A 22,757-nucleotide genomic window follows, 5' to 3' on the forward strand; every position below is an offset into this window, starting at 1 on the left:
ATCACGTTATATTTTCCTTAAAGCATCCTGTATGTAAATAATGACACTAAATGGGTTAAAATTTACATTTACAGCATTTGACAGATGCCCTTATCCAGAATGACTTATAATATTATACCATATTAATAGACAATTATATAATTTATACAACTGAGCAATTAGGGGTCTTGCTTAAGGGCCCAGCAGTGGAAGATTGGTGAAGCTTGGATGTGAATTCATGACCTTTTGATAAGAAGTCCAACATCCTAACCACTGAGGTACCACCCATATATTAGCCACTGTATCATTCTGTACATTTCTTAGATCCTCAGCAACACCACACACCTGCTCCACTTATGAAAAGCATTTACCCTAATTGATAGTTTAAGCAAATTAAACAAAATATCTATATGGCTAAGTGCACCTAAGCATAGAATAAGTATATTCAAATATTATAGGAGAGCATTTTTAGGTCCCATAATTCTAGCTTCGTAAAAAATGTGTATTAGCCTGAATGCACTGTTTCTGTAAATTTCTGACCACATGGCAGTGAAACATAGGCAGACCAAAAGTTTCTAAGCTCCTCAGGCATGCCGTGTGAATCACCAAGAGTGCTGTGAATGCTAATACTGATCCTCTGAGTTATCATTCCTCTTCTCTCTTTAGGATCTGCACATTTTTCTCCTTTTCCTTCACCATTTGCTGCCGTTTGGCTCAACCAACAGATTACAGGAATGACTCTGTAGCAATTAAAAGAAAAAAAAGTCCATAATGTCTTGTATAGCAGAATGTTGCTGTGTAAGTGATAAGTCTCTAACCAGACATTCACACTAATAAGCTGGTTTAATTAGGCTTTGCAGGAGGGAAAAAATGGCAAAAAATTCATGGAGTAAAGGAAGGAAGATTTTGGAGGGACTCCAGCTAGCCTGTTTGCAATATGTAGGCTTGTCAATTTGAGGGCTGCCATGCAGCAAGGTCTCAAATGAAGCCGTGTGCCAGTTAACAGCTTTTCCGTGAAATGAGATCCTGCCACACCTCAGCCACTGCTCGCACCTAATCGCAGCCTGATTAGGTGCGAGCAGTGATCTCTCTGTAGCAACAACGTTATACAGTATTCAAGTCGTTCATCAAGTGAGCTCGGTCGATTTATGATCGAGTTTATAAGCACTCTCGTGAAAAAAAAAAAAAAAAAAAAAAGAATCAATGTGCTGTTAGCTTAGATAGCCAGTTCTATTATTGACTGAGGTCAAGCTAAAGAATATATATTGATGGCAGCATTGGCAGGTGTAGAGCTGGCTTTTTGATTTTAGCCAGATGAGAAAACTTTTTCAGGTTTTCGAATCAAGCAAGCGGCCACGAGTGCTCTAAAACACGCATGCTGCACATAAATTATGTTGGAAGTGGAAAACTGCTGGGAGAGCTGAAGCTGCAGTTCTCCAAAGCAAGGGGCAATCAATCGGCAAGTCATAACATCATCTTCAAAGTGCAGAAGCAGAGCGCTGCTGATACAAGGCACAGAAGTTTACAACTTTACAACTGTAAGAACAAAGCCACCAGTGCAGCTGCAACAAGAGATACGAATATGTTAATCCAATCAAATTGCAAAGCACTGCATGTGCCTGCATTGAATATCGTAGCATGCCAGAACTAAAGAAAGCAAGAAGGCTATAGAACACACGAAGAATTCAAGAAATTAAAGTAAGTCTGAAAGAAAAAAAATGCATAAAATGAAAGCAAGCCAGAAAGAAAGAAAGAAAGAAAGAAAGAAAGAAAGAAAGAAAGAAAGAAAGAAAGAAAGAAAGAAAGAAAGAACAAATGCAGGAAAAGAAAGGAAGCCAGAAAAGAAAGAAAGAAAGAAAGAAAGAAAGAAAGAAAGAAAGAAAGAAAGAAAGAAAGAAAGAAAGAAAGAAAGAAAGAAAGAAAGAAAGAAAGAAAGAAAGAAAGAAAGAAGTTAGTGGAGAAGACAAGGCTCAGGAGTTAGATGCTTAAACAGCAGACTTGCAGAAACACTTGATAAACTTGGTAACTGCACTGCGTTACATTACAGATGTGCTATTTATCTTATTCCACAGTTACATTTTTTTACAATGAAAGCTCTTCCACTGATTGCTTTCCCTCCTGCCTACAATCGATCCTCAAACTCTTCTTCTTTACTTCTTTTTAACTTTCATATTGCTTCACAGACATAAAAACCAAACCTGGCCAAGAACGTTCTGTTAGTGAATATGTGTCATTTGCTGAAGAATAAACGATGGGACAGGAAATTGTACATCCTTTGTATGAGTCACAAAAAAATATGGGGGCAATTATTCTTGGACAAAACACTGGGCATAAAACGTAAGGACTGCGTTTTGTCATTGTAATGCAAGATAGCGACAAAATCAATTTGTAGCACGCTAATAAAACAATGCAGTTTGTAGAGCTATATTTTATTACGTTTAGGTGTTGATAATAATATGTTTCATTTGTAATGGCGCCTTTCTTAGAAAACTTAAATGAAAGAGATAAAGTGGAGTCTGGTTCTTACTATGAAGCTGTAACTCTTTTGCTCTTCATGGTCCACGGGCTTCAGGAGTGTCAGGTAACGTGCAATCCCACTGGGTGTCACCGCAAAGATGCTTTCGTAGTTGTCCAGGGATATGCGCACCATGGGATCTTTAGTCTGTATGGGAACATCAATCAAAGTGCAATCTCAGTGGCAGCACAACAGTTGAAAAAAAAAAACCCAAGAGGAGCAAATCACAGCAAAGCCACAAAGAATTGTGACTTCATTTATTGTGGTATGTACGGAGTTAAGTTCATATGGCAGCAAGAAACCATGGAAGAACAAACAGAACAGAGCAGAAGATGTAGAATATTAGTGCTGAATAAAGTGATATTTTATAAGCTGTTGAATGATAAGGGTGAGGCAACACTGCAATCTTTTTTAACATACATTTAGTTTTAAATCATATTACATTTGACAAGCAAAAAAACCAGAAAAAGGAACACAAAAAAAAACAACTGTTTTTTTAGATATCGTAGAAATTATATGGACAAAAGTTTTGGGACACCTGACCTTTCCTGCCAGACGTGCAAACTGTTAACACAAAGCTGGAGGCACACAATTGTGTAGGACGTCTTTGGATAATAACATTTTATGTTCATTTCAACTTGAAAACTCAAATCTGAACATCTGAATAGTTACTAAACATCTTTGGGATGAATGTGAACACTGACTGTACCCCAGGCCTCCTCACATCACCTACATCAGTTCCTGACTTTACTAACACCCTTGTAACTGATGAAAACAAATGTCCACAAGCACAAGACAAGACAAAATCTGGTGGAACATCGTCCCAGAAGAGTGGAGAAAAATATCAAAGCAAATTAGGGGTAAATGTGGAATGCGATACTAAAAAAGAAACCATGACCAGGTTTTCTCAAACTTTTGGTAATATAGTGTATCTGTTGAGTGGGAATGAAGTAGCCCGGGGTGGGGGTGGGGGTAAGGGGAAGCTTGTCCCTGAGAAAAAGAACCCCAGGTAGTGGAAAGCTGTGAAATAAAATAGGTATTAAAGATCCCGAGGTTAAATGGATGAGTAAAGGCAATTAATGTAACTTAAGAGTGTGTCAAGAGAAATAAAAAAAGCTCTGGAAGAGTGCAAATGTGGATTTGTGTGAAACAGAGCATGACTAGATGTGATTATGGTGAATGTAAAATAGGTTTGCTTGGGCAAGTGAATTGAGAAAGAAGAAAATCTTATGATGGGAGTCTTATCATTATATCTAAAGTTTAAGTATTAATTCATTATTTATAATTGTTCAAACAATCAATTATCTTACATTCCCCTCTCAGATATCTAAGCAGTCAGCATTTTTTTACCCTCAGATATTATTACAGTGGTTAAAATGTGAATGGTTTTGATTATTGATATTGATTAGGTTTATATTGTATATACCATCACTGTCAGAGTACTGGTAGAGAAAGAAAGAAAAAAAGGATGCAAACAGCAAATAAATGAAATGGTACGGTTATAAAATAATAGTTACAGCTAGTGTTAACTCAGTGGTGGGCCTTCTTTGCTGGCCTAAACACTATCAGAAGCACTGACCTACATTTACAACCTAAATTCTGATATTTGTTTCATGAAATTGTATCAATTTATTCCCAGCAGTTTATTCTCTTCTTTTCATAGTGTTTCTCTTGGCTGCACTGCTTCCAGTACGTGTATGTGGATGTTAGATTTTATGTCCAATTAGATTTCAGCCTCTATGTGCTGCCATATCAATCGTGAGGAGGTCGACCAATACCAAAGCTAGCTAGCATGTCTCAGCAACAAATGGTTTGTTCTCCACTTCCAGACCAGTGAATACGAGAGGTACCACTGGATTACAGCCTCTGAGGAGTGCTGCAAATTATGTGTTTGCATCTTTGGTGAGTAGGTTGAATTGTATTTAATTTCTTATTTTTTTGTCATGTTATTAGACAAATATTGATTCTGAAATGCTCCAGATGATGTAGGTGCACAGTTGCGGTTGTAGTGTAGAGGTCTGGAGGTGTCTTAACTGGGTTTCTTGCCTCAGTAAAATGGTATTCACCCTCCATATGTGAATTTTCTCTCTCTCTCTGTAATGCCACGCGTTGTTATATTGCGTTTTTGTATAGTATTGATGGTTTCTATAAATGCAATGTGATAGTGGTGGTATTAAGAGGTAGATTAAGTCGGGTAAGTCCTCACTGAAGGCCCAGGTACCAAATGCATGGGCCACCACTGCATAAACTTTTATACCTATAATAGTGAACAGGTAAAGAGCAATAAACAAATAAAAAATATTTATGGTGAAGTAGGTTTACAACAGTGCAGCAGTTTTAGAAACAGTAAGATGCGAACATTATTTTGAAAGAAAGAAAGAAAGAAAGAAAGAAAGAAAGAAAGAAAGAAAGAAAGAAAGAAAGAAAGAAAGAAAGAAAGAAAGAAAGAAAGAAAGAAAGAAAGAAGAAAAGCAAGCAGACAAAAAAGAAAAAATGCAAAAAAGAGTAAAAGAATACAAGAAAAGGGAAAAAGAATGCAGGAAATAAAAGCAAGCAAGAATGAAAGAAAGAGAAAAGTAAGTGAAGAAGATGAAGCTCATACCGTGTGTATATATAAATACAGTATATACAGTTAGGCCCACAAATATTTGGACATGAACATTTTTGGTTATAGCTGTTTACCAAAACAAATTCAAAATACAGTTATATAAATAATATGGGCTTAAAGTGCAGTGACTCTCTACTGTAATGTGAGGGTATTCCGGTCAGAATCGGAAAAAAGGTTTAGGAATTACAGCTCCTTTATATGTAACCAACTCTTTTTTTCAAGGTACCAGAAGTAACTGGACAATTGAGGCTGTTCCTTCATAAATCCATCATCAATTAAGCAGATAAAAGGTCTGGAATGGATCCAGGATCCAGGATCTGAAATGCAGGATCCCAGGTGTGCATTTCTGTTTGGAAGCTGTTGCTATGAATTCCAACATGTGGTCAAAAGAACTTTCACTGGAAGTTAAACAGATCATTATTATGATAAAACAACAAAAGAAATCCATCAGAGAGATGAAATGATAGGAGTGGCCAAATCAACAGTTTGGTACATTCTGAGGGAAAAAAAAAGGAGCGCACTGTGAGCTCGGGAACGTAAAGAGGCCTGGACGACCATGGAATACAACAGTGGTGGATGAGCGCAGGATCCTTTCCATAGTGAAGAAAAACCCCCTCACAACATCTACCGATGTGAAGAACACTCTGCAGGAAGTAGGTGTATCAGTATCCAAATCTACCATAAAGAGAAAACTTAATAGAAGCAATAACCGATGGTTCACCACAAGGTGCAAACCATTAATCAGCCGAATGCTGCAAAGTTGATTAGACGGCACTTCACAGTACAGATGGACAATCACCCAAAACATACTACTAAAGCAACCCGGTAGTTTTTTAAGGCAAAGACGTAGAATATTCTGCAATGGCCAGGCCAATCACCAGATCATGCATTTTACTTGCTTAAGACAACTTAAAGCAGAAAGACCCACACACAAGCAACAACTGAAGACAGCTGCAATAAGGCTTTTCAAGATTTCAGGCAGTCATTGCCTCCAAAGAATTCTTAACAAACTATTAAAAATGTAAATTTTATTTACATTAATGTTAATCTGTTTAATTACATTTGAGCCCTGAAATGAGGTTAATGTACTAAAACGTGCATTTTTTTTAACCCTTCAAATTAAACCTGAATGTCTGCCCTATAATTTCACCTCAGTTGTTTTGTTTTAAATCCGATGTGGGGGCATGCGTGGCCAAAATCAAGAAGATTTCACTGTCCAAATATTTCTGGGCTTAACTGTATGTTTGTATATATAAACATGCTTATTAGAATGGAATAGGTTTAGAAACTCATGTGACTTGAAGTGACGGTGCAGTGGCTTGTGGAAAATGTAGTTCCTGTCCATGATCCTGACAGTGTGGTGGAAAACAAACAAGGCTAATACAATACACACAAGATATTCAAAACATATTCATTTCTTTGACAAAAAAAAAAAAAAACCCTGATTTTCACATTATTCTCTAAATATACACCATAAAGTAAAATCTAGTAAAAAAAAAGAAAGTTCAGGTGTGCCTGCTTGAGTTGCTGTTTCGTCAACTTAAATTCAACCTCAGATATCAAGCTGTGAAGCAAACAGGATTGTCTGTAGAGCTTCACGACTGTAATAAATTTCACCGAATATCTTTGCGGCTTTGAAGTTGAACTGGCAGCTGGAACACGGACTTGAACCCCATTGGATCTTTGGGGAGAGCTTAAAATAGCAGTGTAGTGATGCTCCCCATCCAACCAATCAGATCGAGAGGGTCTACAGCAGGGGGTTGGAGAACATCCACAAACCCAGATGTGCCAAGCTTCTCAAGTAGAGCTGTAATTACTGCCAAGAGTGGAGTTAAAAGGATATGTAACAGTGACAGTTCTTTCCTTATTTTTTTCTGGTGTCTTTGGATCCATCCATACATTCCCTTATATATTCATTCATTCATTTATGTATTTATTCTTACTTGCCTCCTTACATTCCCTCTTTCCCTCCTTTTTTCATTCATTAATTTAACCTTAGTAACCATTTTATCCTTTAATGTGGTTACAGTGGAAACACAGTGCCTTTTCTGGGAACAACAATGCAGCAGAGTAAATTAAAAGTAAATGAACATATAAAAGTGTGCTTCCTTTTTTGTCATCATTGATTTATAGATAAATATATATATATATATATATATGGCCAACAAGACCGCATTCTTGTTGGCCATCTGCTCTATCAAGAGAGTAGGGGACCTGCAGACCCTTTCTGTGGCCCACTTCTTCCTGAAGTTTACCCCAGGTATGGCTAGGGTTACATTTCCGAAGTGCCCTCAGTCGTCCCACGACCTGTAAGAATACAGGCATTCTCCGTTCCAGGCCCCAGACCAGGAGAAACTGAATCGGTTCTGTCCAGAGCACGCACTGGACACCTACGTCCACAGAACAGGTCCTTGGAGAAGAACTGATCAGCTGCTCGTCTGCTACGGCCCTCCTGAGAGAGGCCTCCCTGCTAATAAGCAGACACTGTGCAGGTGAATTGTTGATGCTATCACATCTTCTTATGAGTCCTCTGGTCTCCCAGCTCCCTTCGGGATCAGAGCTTACTCCACCCGGTGTCAAAATCTTGGTCCTCTGGAGTTCCCCTCTAAGAAATATGTAACGCTGCGGGTTGGTCCACCCCGCTGACCTTCTTGCGGTTCTATAACCTAGACTGCAGTGCCACTCCTGGCCCTTCAGTCCTCCTCTAGCTGTGTTCGACAGACACACACTATGCAGGCACTGGTCAGTCTGGCGTGATTGGAAACTTGTTGCCAAAGCGTTTTGAGGCAGCTCGAGTTCCTGAAAGGGACCGTCTCTGGTCGTGACGTCACCCCGCTGGTGATGGCCAGCATCCAATTTTTGACTGATTACACAAATGATTTCAGAGCCTGAACACTCGGGTGCGTTCCCAAAGCGTTTTGACGCAGCATCTCGTTCCCTCAGAGAACTAGGGTTATATACGTAACCGAGAGATGTTCTTGTACTTGAGTAAAAGCATCCCATTTACATTTCTACAGGAATTTGTAGTATCAAAAAGGTACTAATCTTTGAGATTATGTATTATAATATCTAATGCAGTTCAGTGTTGCATTCTGCTGCACTTCATACCCTTTTACGGAGAGAGCTATCTATTGTTACAGACATTTAGAGACAGTACCTCCTGTCTGTCTGTACTGTTTGTCTGTACTGTCTGTCTGTACTGTTTTTCATCAGGTCTGTGTGCACTAGATTGCAGTCGATGCACTTTATGTAGCTTTATGTTGTGTGTTGTAGCTCTATGTTTTTTAGTGTAGCACCAGGGATCTGGAGAAACGTTGTCTCGTTTTTACTGTGTACTGTGTACCACTGTGTATAGTAGAAATGACAATAAAAGCTTCTTGACTTGACCTCACTTGACTTGACTCCTTCCTCCACACAAACTCTCACTGAGCCGCAAGGTCATGTGACAGAGTTTCATTTCACGCAATTTAGTGGTTCAATTCAAATTAGTGAGGAACGGCATGATTTTCTGAACTGTAGTACAAATTACACATTGAAATGTAATGAAGTGATTCCATTCTTCAAATAAAAATGCTGCTCTTAAGTATAAATACAGTGTGTGAAAAGGTGCAGCAGGACAATGATCCAAAACACACCAGCAAGTCCACCTCTGAATGGCTGAAAAAAAAGAAAATGAAGATTTTGCGGTGGCCTAGTCAAAGTCCTGACCTGAATCCTATTGAGATGCTGTGGCATGACCTTAAAAAGGCAATTCATGCTCAAAAACCCTCTAATGTGGCTAAATTCCAACAATTCTGCATAGATAAGTGGACCAAAAGCCCTTTACAGTGTTGTAACTGACTCATTGCAAGGTATCGCAAACGTTTGATTGCAGTTGTTGCTGCTAAGGGTGTCCCAACCAGTTATTAGGTTTTTCAGACAGGGCCATGTAGTTTTAGATTTTGTTTTCCATCAATAATAAAAACCCTCATTTAAAAACTGCATGTTGTGTTCACTTCTGTTATCTTTTACTAATATTTAAATTAGTTTGATGATCTGAAACATTAAAGTGTGACAAACATGCACAAAAATAGGAAATCAGGGGCCAACACTTTTTCACACCACTGTAGTTAAAAAATTTATTTAAGTACAGTAAAGATGTAAAGAATGCGCCTAGAAGGGGGAACAAAAAGGATGACATTCAAGACCTCAAATTTTCTCCTTGCCATCAAGAGACTTTACAGAAGTAGCTTTAGAATCACTGAGATGCCTATACTATTTCCAGAAATGTGTACACTTGCAATGTTTTCAAAGAGGACAAAACACTGTGCAACTTTAGATGTGACTGACTATTAAGGCTACAAACATTGTAATTGAAATCTATAATTATATACCGACTGTAGCATTGACTGAAAAAAAAATAAAATCTGCACTGCGCAGTTTTTATGCTTATGGCAACTTCCATTACGCGAGCTGTTTCGCCTCTCTCAGCAGTGCTGATAATGATTTTGTGGCCTTAGTAAATGGATTTGATCTAGCGGCAAACACGGCCATAAAAACTTGAGGGAAAACGACCATGGTGGCCATGGTTTATTCACGCATCGCTGCTCATTAACCTTATCCGAGTTCTTGTTGTTGTGCACGCCACCCAACACAGATAAAACATGCTCATGGTCAGACCAAGTGAGCCCGACTCGGTCCTCACTCAAAAATTAAAAACAAGTACTGTATACGATCATTTTAGCAATAATGAGGGTAGCGACGACAAGTCTTTGTGCTAGGAAAATGGCAAGAAAAGCACATAAAAAACTCGAAGCGGTGGGAACAAATTATTTGTTCCTGATTTCAGCCAGCACACCCTGCTTACAGTTCCCCATTATATGCTACTCCTTTCAGCCGTAAGCCGTCCTTGAGATTCACCACATTCGCAGTGGGAGATTTCAAAAGACCTAGCTGGCAGAATCAAAAAATGTAATCAAAAAACAATAAAACTAGGCACAAAGCAGCAATCGTGTTAAGCATTAAGCAAATTAAATGCCTGAAAAGAAGATGGAGAGCACAGCCAAAAAAGAAAGCGAGAACAAGAGGAAACAGCTAAAGACCTGACAGCTCTTGTCATACACTAGAAGCATCAACGTTAACAGCTACAGGCAGTTGGCTAGAAATGAGCTATAAGATACCAAAAAAGTTTGACACAAACTAAGATGGTCTGAATTATTTAAAGATTTTACTTTAGGATTATTTGAAAATAGCATGTTAGACTTTCAAGCATGTCAAATTGGTAAAGGTGAATAATACTGAGCCCTTCGATTCGATACGTTCATTTTTTTTTTTTTTTATCTCGAAACCTTTTTCTTTAATCAGCTAACATTTTCTGGAAAATCAGCATTGTGATACTCGCCTCCTCAGTGTCATTATCCAGAGCTATGATTGTAAGTGGAAAAGAGAGACTAGTGTTGCCGGAGACTGTGGTGCCAACTGGAGCTGATTCAAGGATGAAGCCTTGGTAGGAGTTTGCCTGGAAATACGGTGCCTGGTCGTTCTCATCCAGTACCTCGACGTGGAGATTGGCAAAGGCTGGGAGTGGATGTCCATTATCTTGCTCTGCCTGAAAAACCAAAATCCAGAAAGATCAGCCAGTGGGATTTAGTTCTCTCAAACAAACATGGAATACGAGCTTTGCCGTAGCACCCCAGAAATTATTTGCACAAAGATTCACTGAGTAATTAGACATTCCAGAGGTGACGATGTTTGTTAATTAGGCTTCTGTCTTTTACAATCATAAGCTGTGTCTAAATCAGAGTGGTTTATCCTTACACTTCATCAAACCAGTCCCACAAAAGGGATCCTTATTAGTGATGGTCCTTATGCTAATTAGATTTTTTTCTCTCTCTCTATGAAGGTTAGAGGAGTTCTGTGAAGGAAGAAATACAAAAACTGGGCTAATTAAAATTACTAGCATTATAATGAGACTTACATATGTTACTGTGTGTAACTCTGGTTAAAGATATAATGAAGGTGTTTCTCAGCGGTTGCTAGTTAAGTTGTAGCTTGTAACAACAATTAGACAAGCTTCCAAACTGTTCTACCTCACATCAAAATGCATTAGACAGCAAGATCTACTCATTAGAACATGTGTTGTTAATACATAATTGATAACTGGTGACAGCATATAAGTCTGTCAAATGATGGCACACTTTATAATAAGTAATTGCATAAAAAAAACTCTCCCATGCAATGGTTCAAAGAAATGCAAACATGTTGTCATGCTTGAAAAGCTTCAATTATTTTTTTCAGTCTTCATTAAATCTTCTGTCTTTAACAGCTGTCTCCTCTGGGGTAGAAGTATGTCGTTGCACACGTGTACATTTCCTTTGATTTATGCATGACAACTTCTTGTGTGTAAAGTAACTCTGAAGTAATGTTCCTATATGAACATTTACGTTTGTTATATATATATATACATACTCTGACTCTATATATGTAAACATTTTTAATGTGATCTTTAAGAACTAAGCTACATCTAGTGCTAGTTTTCCTTTTACTCCGATTTACTCAGTCATCAGAATAAACGTCCATCAGTATTCCTGATGACACAAGTGCAATGTACTGAGATAATCAGCAGCTGTGAAGCCCATCTAGGGATTTGAATAAGCCAAGAAATAAGTCAGGGAGAAAAACTGGTACTACAGGCTATACATGGGAACAAATCTCCGTGCAGTCAGGTTCAATCTGGATTGATGGGAAATCTGCAGCACTGCACGTGAAGGTGTTTCAGTGCCAGGGTGTCTTGATGACTCAGCAGCGAGGCTTTTCCCACATCTTCACCAGTGTTTGACAGAAATATGTGATGTGAGTCCTATTCTGACACTTCATTTAAACACTTCATGTGGTTCCAGAATGTTAAGTAGATTGCACCCACCAGCTTGGCTCGAGGGTATGTGTAGGTTATGTGGACTAACACAAAAACCTCACCAGGTATTCCATAATACACAAAACACTGCTATTTGTATTGTTTAAAAAAAATTATACTGTTAAATAGCATTGAGCAAACCTCTGGTTCCAGGAAAATTGTATAATATGTGAAATTTGTAGTTGTATCTATAATCTAAATACCAATTCTGGTATTTATTCTTCCATCTGCAGGTTTGATTCAACTTTAAATATTGTCTTATGTACCAAGAGTAACTACCATGCAATATACACTAACATATGACCAAAAATATATTAACCCCTGACCGTCACACCCATGTATAGGCCTTCTAATTGTAATGCCAAACTAGCATTACAATTTCCTTTCACTGAAAGGCACAAATACGGTTTAACATGACAATGTGCAAATGCACAAAGCAAGCTCCTAGAAGAACTAAAATCCAACACTTTTAGAATGAACCAGAGCACCGACTGCAACCTTTCCCTCCTCACATAGTATCAGATCTTGATCTCACTAATGCTCTTAAGGCTGAATAAGCACAAACCACCTTCAAAACCTCTCGGATATTATGACTATTATTCTGAAATGTTCAAAGTGCATAACGGTGTTAGGGTCATAAGTCCACAAACCTTTAGCTGAACAGTTTGGACTAATATGAATAGTGTTAGTGATAAAAGGCAATTTAAATACTGGGTGTCAATTAAAATTTTAATTCAAATTTTATTTGTCACATACGCATTCATACAGAGTATGACATATAGTAAAATCCTTGTTACGACTGTCCGACTTGTAAACATGAAAGAAATACAATCTAAGATAAAAATAAAAGAGTAACAATTAAACAATAACAATTAAAGTAAATGAAAATAAGTATAAAATAATATGAAAATATAATCTGACTATAAGTATAAATAAAGTGTGTATATATATATTATATATATATATATATATATATATATATATATATATATATATATATATATATATATATATATCGAGAGAGATAGATAGATAGATAGATAGATAGATAGATAGATAGATAGATAGATAGATAGATAGATAGATAGATAGATAGATAGATAGATAGATAGATAGATAGATAGATAGATAGATAGATAGATGTGTATGACAGATGCGTATGACAGATATGTATGACAGAAGTACAGATTATAGTGACTCAGTGCGATGTAATTGTCAAAGTCTCCATGTGCTTGTATAAAAAAATGTAAGTAAAAGTAAAAGTGAAAGTGATGCTGTGTAGTCCAGTCCAGTTAGAGTTTCCACTAGTGCAAGTAAATAATGTGAATTGTCCACCATAGATATTTCAAGATAACATGGCACACACATTTCCAAAGAGATATTGATAATTACCTCTAAGAGTTATCCTCCTGTCCTTTATACTGACATTAAACTGGTGATATTTCAATTGAAAAGAGTACTAGTTTATATCAGAGCATCGACATTGGATAAAAGCCAGACTCATGTTACTCCGGAATGACTAATGTGGTGTCACCCAAGCTTATCGAGCTTATTTACCTGCAGCTAAAAACCAATGGATGATAGGGGATATAAACTTAAGAGAGTAGATTTAAAACAGAAGGTAATTGTATTGAGAAAGTTTTTACTTTAAATATGGGGTAGAAAGGGCTAGTTCTAGGTCCTTTACATAGCCAGTGATTTTTGAGAGCAGAAATTTGACAAAGGAGACTTTCAATTACAACAGCTACAATAAAAGAACAAAGCAGTAAACCGTACCGCAGGTATACATAAAGACAACGTTGTGTTGATTAAGTGAATGTGGGCTGAATTGCCTAAACTAATAACTGTGTTGAATAGCTCTTAGCTGAAATACTGTACAAGCAGATATTGGTTTATCTGCCCATCTATCCATCCATCTATTCATCCTACACTGTAGCGAATAAAGAGAATGGGGCATAGGAAGACTATCTATTTCGAAAACAAAGAAATAAATAAATGTGCTTTTTTTGCGTTTGTTAAGCCTTTAAAAGAGGTGCTTGGCATGCTTTCTACACTCTTCACTTCCTCGCTTTGATCTTTTGAGTAGCTCCAGGCAGAGCTCCCAGTTTGAGTGAACTGCTTCCTGAATCATTGGGACATTAGATACACCACACCAGCTCGCCGTGTAAAAAAGCCCAGTGGCCTGCATTATCTTTTTTTTTTTTTGAAAAATGCATCACGCTACTCCATCCTGTACACCTCTCTTTTGTAGACCCCGGTGTGCTTTCTCTCTTTTCTTTTTCCCCCGCTCACTCTTATTAACTCATAATCTACCGCGCATATCAAGTTATGACAGCATTCCATTTTTTTTTTTCCAAGGTTATTTTTATTACCTTAATTATCAAGTCGAATTGCTGGTGCTGCTCGCGGCTGATAGGCTGCAGGAGCCTTAACTCGGCCGTGCTGCTGTTTAGTGAGAAGTACTCAGCGTAGACTGCAGGCTTGCCTAGGGAGAAAGGAGGAGAGTAGGGGATCAATAAGATGCTAGGCTTTCATTGATGGGTTTGCTACAGAAAATAATGACTCATTTTGGGCCCTGCTGATTCAAAATGCATTCAGCGTTGCGTTCGTTTTGCTGCCACGATCTCTTACTGTAGGACTAACGGCTTTGCTCCTGCCTTCTGTTTATGCTACAAAAGGAAGTTGTGGCTGGTGGTTCCCTCTAGCATTACCAAATACAGACACCTACCGATGAGGATGGAGTAGAGGATCCCTGGGCGAGCGGAGGGCGGCTGGATGTTCCTGTCTTGATCCACAGCCTGGATCGGTGGAGTCACGTTCACTGGGTTCGCCTTGCTCTATCAGAAACAGGCAAATAAATGTTTAGTGTTCTGAGACTCTAAAAAAGCTGCTTGGCATGCCTTTCCACACTCGGCTTCCTTTTCATCCTGACAAGATAAAGACAGATAGAACAAGAAGTCACCAATGACTAATGTCTTTCTTTTCTGGTTGCTATTCAAGTTGATTGTAACAGCTGAGACCAGGTCATTATGCAGCCATGCTGTCATTTCTCCATGACACGCACAAGATTGCCGCAAAAGAGGAAATCTGAACGAGCCATATAACTGTCGCTCAATGAGAATTCTCAAGAAACAAAGGGCAAAAAACTGTGAAAGGTGACTTTGACATTGCTTTCATTTGCAATGCCGAATGTTTACCGTAAACACAGCATATTGTCTCCATATCAATTATGAGCTTTAAAAGCTGATCTTCCTACTCTTCATGAGAATTCGAAAGCCCGGGGGGAGAAGTCAATCTGTCTCTCTCTCCCTTACTCTCTTTCTCATTCTGGCTCATTCTCCTTTCTCTCTTCACTTCTGCATGGATGTGCAGAATCACAAGGTCTGAGCATAATCTTGGCAGCCAGTAAATAAACAGTTCATCTATAATTCAGCTTGCCCTTGCAAAACCTATAATGACAACATTAAAAAGAGAGAGTGGGGTGGAAACTGTGAGTGAAAAATAAAGGTGCTCTGGAAGTCAGTGAGGAGCTGGCCTGTGTTAATCCAGAGTGCTAAGTACAGCTCAAGATGATTGCAGTCACAACATATGGCTGCGTATATATAATAGGTTATGCATTAGCGATTAGACGCTGACGACAGAACTACTTAACAAGCTTAAATGTACATTTAATGCATTTTGTAAAAGCTGCAAGTTGTACAGCACTGGAGGATCGTCATTACTTTTAAAATCGAATCAAATGCTCATAAGCGAATTCGATAAAAAAAAGAAATCAGTTAATTATTGCATTAATTACAATGAATTACAAAAGAAATTGGGATTGTGAACATACAAAAGGGAACATTTTAACTTGCAGAAATGACAGACAATGCAAACCATTTGTCAAATCACTTCAGTGAGGACAAACTATTGTTTCAATAATGCAGAAGTGGCTCTTTTATTTGTCTTCATCCACTTGAAACATAATGTAATCCACATGTAAATGCATCTCCTCACATCTCTGCTACCTTCCCCAAACATAAGACTTGATAACAAGCAGCTGATCTCTATTCTGGTTGGTTAATAATGTATGTTAGTGAGCTGCTGTGTAATCTCTAACCCCTGCAACTAAAAAAGCCTGCAGTAAATCTTGAGTCCAGCTGATTTGTCCAGCCAGAGTAAGATAATGATATGCTTTAAAAATACTTATCTATAAAAAGTGCTTACATCGTATAGTAGGGAAGAACAGACCATGATATACTGATCAAATCTGTTTGACAACTACCTATGCAATTTGCTATTGTTTGAACCCAGTTCATGAGTTGTTTGTTTTTGTTTTTGAGAAGCATGTTATGTCTAGTAATTTCGTTTTCCAGAGTGCTGCTGCCATCGAGTAACAAATGTTGATTTGGTTTAGGCTGAAAGATGTAGACAAGAAAAGATATTAGACAAAACAACAGTGACTTGGGAGAAGGGGAGGGGATTGGCAATCTAATCCATTTTCAACAGCCATAAATCTTTATTTAAATATTACTTGCACTAATCTTTGAATACTTGTTTGCTTGATGGTAACCACTGCTGACTGTAAAGCTTGGCAATAAATCCAAAGCTACAAATGTAACCTCGGAGGATGACAGCTGACTGTTTCACAGTTCTATGCCTGCTTCCTGTAAATTTCCATGTAACAAGAGAGTGCAAAAAAATATCTTTGATTTGTCTGCATCAGAGATTGCTTGGGTTCACACTGCTAATGAATGAAGACATGAGTCCTGGATGGATGAAAACATCTGTAATAACCACAGCTCTGCCTTATGTCCTGTTCCTCAACACACTTGTCAAACTATTTGACCTTATACCTGAACATAAGTAATTTATATGATATACATATTTTTATTGCACATTGCTAATTTTCTCGTGTCTGTGTAAGAAGTGTAACGCAATGCCAGTTGTCTGTATCTGTGTGCCAATATCCATATTTGTATATGTATTTGGATTTCAACTTGAAGTAGATGTATCTTAAACATACAAGTTGCCCTCAGAAACATTGCAAAAGACTAGCAGCCCCACCAAAAAGAATTTGAAATGCTGCACCATGCACCCTTTTTATTCACATCATATAATTTTTTCATTGATATTGAATGTTTCTAACAATAAACAAATTTGCTGGTCAATTTAAACCTCCCAAACACTTGCCTGTCTGTTAGTTTGTAAATATGAGCTATAACATTCCTAATACTGTGCAGGTCCCCATTTTGATACCTAATCGGACAAGGCATGACTTCTGATAATATACTGTGGTAGACCTGTTAGATGTGAGGTGGGATCAGACTTATTTGTCAAGCAAATCCCACATATGAATGGTCAGATTGAGATCTTGGGAAATTGAACGCCAAGTCAACACCCAACAACCTTATCATGTCCTTCAAACCATTCAGGAACCATTTTTGCAGTGTGGCAGATAGAATTATCCTGTCATTACCACTGCTATTAGAGAACTCCATTGCCACAATTGGTATTGTATTCGTATTGGTATGCAATGATGTAAAGGTAGGTGGTACATACCAAAGTAACATCCGAGTGAATGCCAGGACTCAAGGTTTCCCAGTAGAACATCAAAGCATCATATTAAGACCCTGTACCTGATTCATGAGTTTTCCTACCTAGGTATTAAACAGTGCATACAAGAAAACCCCTGTATGACCTGCCATTTTGGAAATACTCTGATCCAGTCATCTAACTATTTTAATGCCCCCCTGTAAACTCATTCAGATCTCTGAGTCACTGATCAAAGTGGGGGGTTCAATCTCCAGTATCACCAAGCTGCTACTCTTGGGCCCTTGAGCAAGGCCCTTACCCCTCTGTGCTCCAAGAACACTGTATCATGGCTGAACCTGGGCTTTGACCACAGTTACCCAGCATCCTGGGATATGCAAAGAAACAATTTCACCATGCTGTAATGTACATGTGACAAATAAAAATTCCTCTTAAAGCTAACAAATCAAAAAATTCAAAAATATCCCACCGCTTGACAGGTGCCAATGACAATTGTCAACTGTAATAAGATGGCTGGCTGTTTAAAGTACAATACTTCTCACTGCATGTTTGTCACTGCACAACCAGTAAGCTTTTTACTGCATCACATAGGACCCCATTCCCAAAACATACCTCCAGTTTCAACCAGATACCCTAATAAGACATCTGGCTAGCTTTATAAACAAAAAAGGAACAAAATCTTCCACCTATTCCTATCCTACTTTTCTTCTTACTTTGGTAATCTAACACATTTATGTCGATATCTCCTTTACAAAATCAGGAGAATTCATCCGTTTCTGTCCACAGAGGCCACTAAGGTGCTTGTTCAATCCCTTGCCATCCCAATACTGGACTGCTGCAATTTAATCCTGGCAGGTCTTCCTCTGAAAGACATTCGACCGCTGCAACTAATCCGAAATGCAGCCACACGACTTCTTTATAACCTTCCTAGTTTTTCCCACACCACCCACTGCTATGCTTATTCCCTTGGCTTCCTGTACCTGTTCACATCAGATTTAAAACACTAATGCAACAAACACCTACAACGCCAAAATTGGACCAGGACCCCCTGCTTAACTGGCCCCACTATCTCTCGGGGTACAGGCAGACTCCAGACGCTTCTATGTTCTGGCACTGTGGTGGTGGAAAAAACTTCCACTTGATGTCTGAATAGCTGAGTCTCTAGCAGTCTCCAAACAACACCTAAAGACTGACCAGAGGTCCTTAAAGTTGCACTTCTTGTATTTAAAAAAAATAAAAAAATAAACAAACTTGCGTTCTGACTATATTCTCTCCCAGCAGTGTTTTAGATGGATAGTAGTCTTAGTCTGTGTCCTAATGAACCAGTATTGCATTTGTAAGTCACTCTGTATAATGGCGTATGCCAAATGCCATAAATGTATATGTAAATGTAAATGTATTAGTTAATTAGCAAAAACTAAGTGTTCATTCTGTGTAATATATTCATATTTGTTTGCATCTCACTTACAATAGTCATGGCAAGACTTTTGTAAAGGTGAGCACAGACCAAGTACAAGTGCACCCCAGAGGCTCCCAAAAGACAGAGCTTAAAAAATCAGCTTGCTGATAACACTCTTGCCAACTTGCTAACAGTAAACGCAAAGGGATTGCTTAGACAGAAAGTAGGGGGGTGGGGTGGATTTCATCTGCACTGCTGTGGCTGTTTCATTGCCTGACCCAGCGCTGGCCCACCTCCAGGCTGCTCATCACAGAGACAGCACTCACCTACACAACAACCCAACTCCCTGAAGCAAATCATCATTCTGAGCACTTGTCATTAGTGTGTATCTTGCAATTATAATAACTTAGTAAGTACTTTCGCACAAGCTACTTAGTTTATCATGCTGGATTGATGACATACTAAATACTGTATGCTCTGTACTTTGTCTGTGATAAATGTTTCCCCAGTGTTAAAGCACTGAATGACTGAATAATACCTTACCAGAATAACAAATCCAATAATTGCATATAATTGATTTTAATTAAGTCATACTTGAGCTTGTCCAACTGATATTTGTCTTTCAAAACCTATATACATATTATAAAAAGAGAGGTTAATATTATGCTGGTTATTTCACCATATCCATAACAAGACGCAAGACCTCTGTGACTTCTGGATGTAGAAAATCTTCACTTAAAGCAAAAAATTGTCTGAACTAAAGCCTTTAGATAACGAACAAACCCAAACTTGGCTCCTCAAACTCTGTGTAATTTGTGGCAACATAAGCGCAATACCTCGCACTGATTGGAGCTTATGTACTTTCATCTTTAATGTGGTACTGGAGAGAGCTACAAATAGCCTCTATAGCTCAATCGGCCGAGTCTCATCTGAGACTGCGAGGGACTTCTTCACTTCCAATTACTCCAACATATCTGCGCTGAAAGCATAGCCAAATGTCCCAGATAGATTTGACTTGTGATGTGGCCCAATCGACATCATCTACGCAAGGAAAACTCTAGCTTTGCTCAAGCTGACCTTTCTTGTTATTGTAGCGGCAGCACACAAGCTGTGTACTACAGGGAGAATAAAACACCTGTCAGACAGGATCACTTAGTTAGAATGAAAGCAGCTTCACTTTTCTTTAAGTCCTCAGGAGTGTAGGAAGGCTGAGCTTTGCTGATGTGTTGCTGTTTTGCAATGTGATGGAATTACATATCATTTTCAAAATGAACAAACAGTAAATAAATAAATAAATAAATAAATAAATAAATAAATAAATAACAATTGGGCCAATTGTAAATAGAAAAGCTACTTGTGAAGTAAAGATAATGAGGGGAGAAAGAAAATTCTTAAGGAAAGAGGGGGACTTAAACGTGTTATGGATATTCTGACACTTTTTTTTTTATTTTTATCTCAGTTATCAGCAGCAGAATTGGACCTGACCTACGGAGGGAGGGCGGTGAGATTTAAGGAAAAAAGGAAAGAAAAAAGAATGGAAGGAATGTAGGATAGAAAGAGAGAGAGAGAGAGAGAGAGAGAGAGAGAGAGAGAGAGAGAGAGGAGAGAGAGAGAGAGAGAGAGAGAGAGAGAGAGAAAGAAAGAGAGAGAGAGAAAGAAAGAAAGTAAGTAAGTAAGTAAGTAAGTAAGTAAGTAAGTAAGTAAGTAAGTAAGTAAGTAAGTAAGAAAGAAAGAAAGAAAGAAAGAAAGAAAGAAAGAAAGAAAGAAAGAAAGAAAGAAAGAAAGAAAGAAAGAAAGAATAAGTAGGAAGAATGAAAAGGAAGGGTGGGAAATGGAGGAGGGATGAAAGGAAGGAAGGAAGGAAGGAAGGAAGGAAGGAAGGAAGGAAGGAAGGAAGGAAGGAAGGAAGGAAGGAAGGAAAGAAGGAAGGAAGGAAGGAAAAAGACAGGAACTATCAAAGAAAGCGCTCTAAAATAAAGCAAGAGAGAGAACCTCGGGTCATTGCTCTGGGGATCCTAACAACTTCCCAATTAAACAGAGAGCTTCAACAGAGGAATAATATAAAGTAAAGGAAAGAGCAGAAGAGGCAAAGGAAGGAAAAAATGAGCTGAAGCCTGTAATGCTGCAGGGTTTATAGGGCAGGTGATCTGAGAGACAGCTGTGAGGACTGTGAGCATCTAGACAAACCCCTGAATGCACTTTGCAAAACCTGATTACATTGTTTAGCATTATTTATCTCTTTATTCAGCCTGCAATGTTCAAAAAAAATCTGAAATCAGTTTCAAGTGCATGTTGTTTCAGTGATATGTGGTAACTTTTGGTGTATTACATGAAAGAGGTACTGGGTGAAGAGCTGAGGACAAAGTGAACGGCTTCCATGAGACCCAAGATTAAAATATTTGTGAAACCAAAGTAGAAATGCAAATGAAAATCTCTTAAAAATATATATAAAAATAAAAAGATAAATGTCAACACTCAGATAGACAGTTGGATCACGATAATAATAATCAAAAGTCAATTTATCCTCATAAAATTATTTTACCGAACATAGAAACTTATAAATAATAAAAAAAATTAGTTGACACCAAAAAGAAAAATCAATCCCAGAATGCAATGTGTCCTACAGTATGATACTGTATTAGTGATAAAGCAGATTGAAAACAGAAAGCTACTGTATATTTCCAGCCTCTCTATAAAACATTCAGAATCTTACTATTCTATTAAACTATAATAAAGCACTGTAGAAACTACCTTATATTTTACAGTAAACTCTTACCATGCACTCGCTAATAAAACTTTAACCATATCTCACTGGACATGTAAACACTTTTAGAGCATTCATTTTCTTCCATGTCTAGGAGCAATTTAAATAAATCTTAAAAAAAAAAAAAATCTAAATGCTTTTACTCCTTTGCTAATAAATATAAAATGTGTTATATTATTCGATAAAGTTAGAAAACTGCCATAGACAAATTAAACGTTCTTTCGGTCACCATGGCATTTGCAGTAAAGAGAAACCTGAGAGATTTCTTCCCCCCGTTTCCTCGAACAATCCTGCACAGGAAAGCAGTAGTGGCATAGAGTAAAAGGCTGAAGATTCCACATAAAAAAATACATAATTTTTATATTCAAGACGGTGCCATTAGTCAGAACTGGGAACAACATGACACACACACACACACACACACACACACACACACACACACACACACATTACATTAATATTGTGCAAAATGGCTTCTATGCAAAGTTTGGCTGTTTTACAAGCTAAAAACTAAGGGCTGAGAACATTAGCGAGATCGCCTGCCGATCAATAGCACTGTAATACCTTTTCTCAAGGCTGCTTTAAAACACATTAGTTTCCACCTGCCAGCTTTAACATATTCCTTCTTTTGTGTTGTGTATAAATGACATCTTTTATCAGAACATTTTCCACTGGTAGGTCACGTCTAATCTGGTGGGTCACTGCTTGGGATAAAGTCAGAAGCAAGGCTGAATTTCAAAGGCTATATAAAGGAGAAGAAATCTATCTCAAGCATAATCACAAAACACATTAAGGCTATATGTAGCCCTTGACTGGCAGATTTAGAGCAACACTGTATCCTATATTAATGTTTGTTTTTTCCCACCAGTTTAAAAGTAAAAACTGTACCTCCTAAACCAGTAAAAAATTTGTGTTAGTTTTACACCTGACTTTTCCAAACATATCTGGTTCTTCCCCAAACTTTTAGCACAAAGTTGAAGGCACATGATTGTAAAAGATGTCTTTGGATGAGGTAGCATTACAATTTACCTTCACTTGAACTAAAAGATCCAAACCTGTTCCCGACAC

General features: G+C 38.0%; 1 protein-coding gene across 1 annotated transcript in view; it reads right to left on the reverse strand.

Annotated features, from left to right (window-relative positions):
- pcdh15b (protocadherin-related 15b) overlaps nucleotides 1-22,757 on the reverse strand; it is a 226,217-nt gene that overhangs the window by 111,112 nt on the left and 92,348 nt on the right. The window contains exons 10-13 of the mRNA XM_083556764.1: nucleotides 14,723-14,831; nucleotides 14,367-14,479; nucleotides 10,483-10,689; nucleotides 2,507-2,641 (exon numbers count right to left, since the gene is read on the reverse strand). Coding sequence (XP_083412890.1) covers nucleotides 2,507-2,641; nucleotides 10,483-10,689; nucleotides 14,367-14,479; nucleotides 14,723-14,831 — 564 coding nt within the window. The remainder of the gene's footprint in view (nucleotides 1-2,506; nucleotides 2,642-10,482; nucleotides 10,690-14,366; nucleotides 14,480-14,722; nucleotides 14,832-22,757) is intronic.

Source organism: Silurus aristotelis (genome assembly GCF_946808225.1).
Source record: "Silurus aristotelis genome assembly, chromosome: 12".
NCBI classification, from domain to species: Eukaryota; Metazoa; Chordata; class Actinopteri; order Siluriformes; family Siluridae; genus Silurus; species Silurus aristotelis.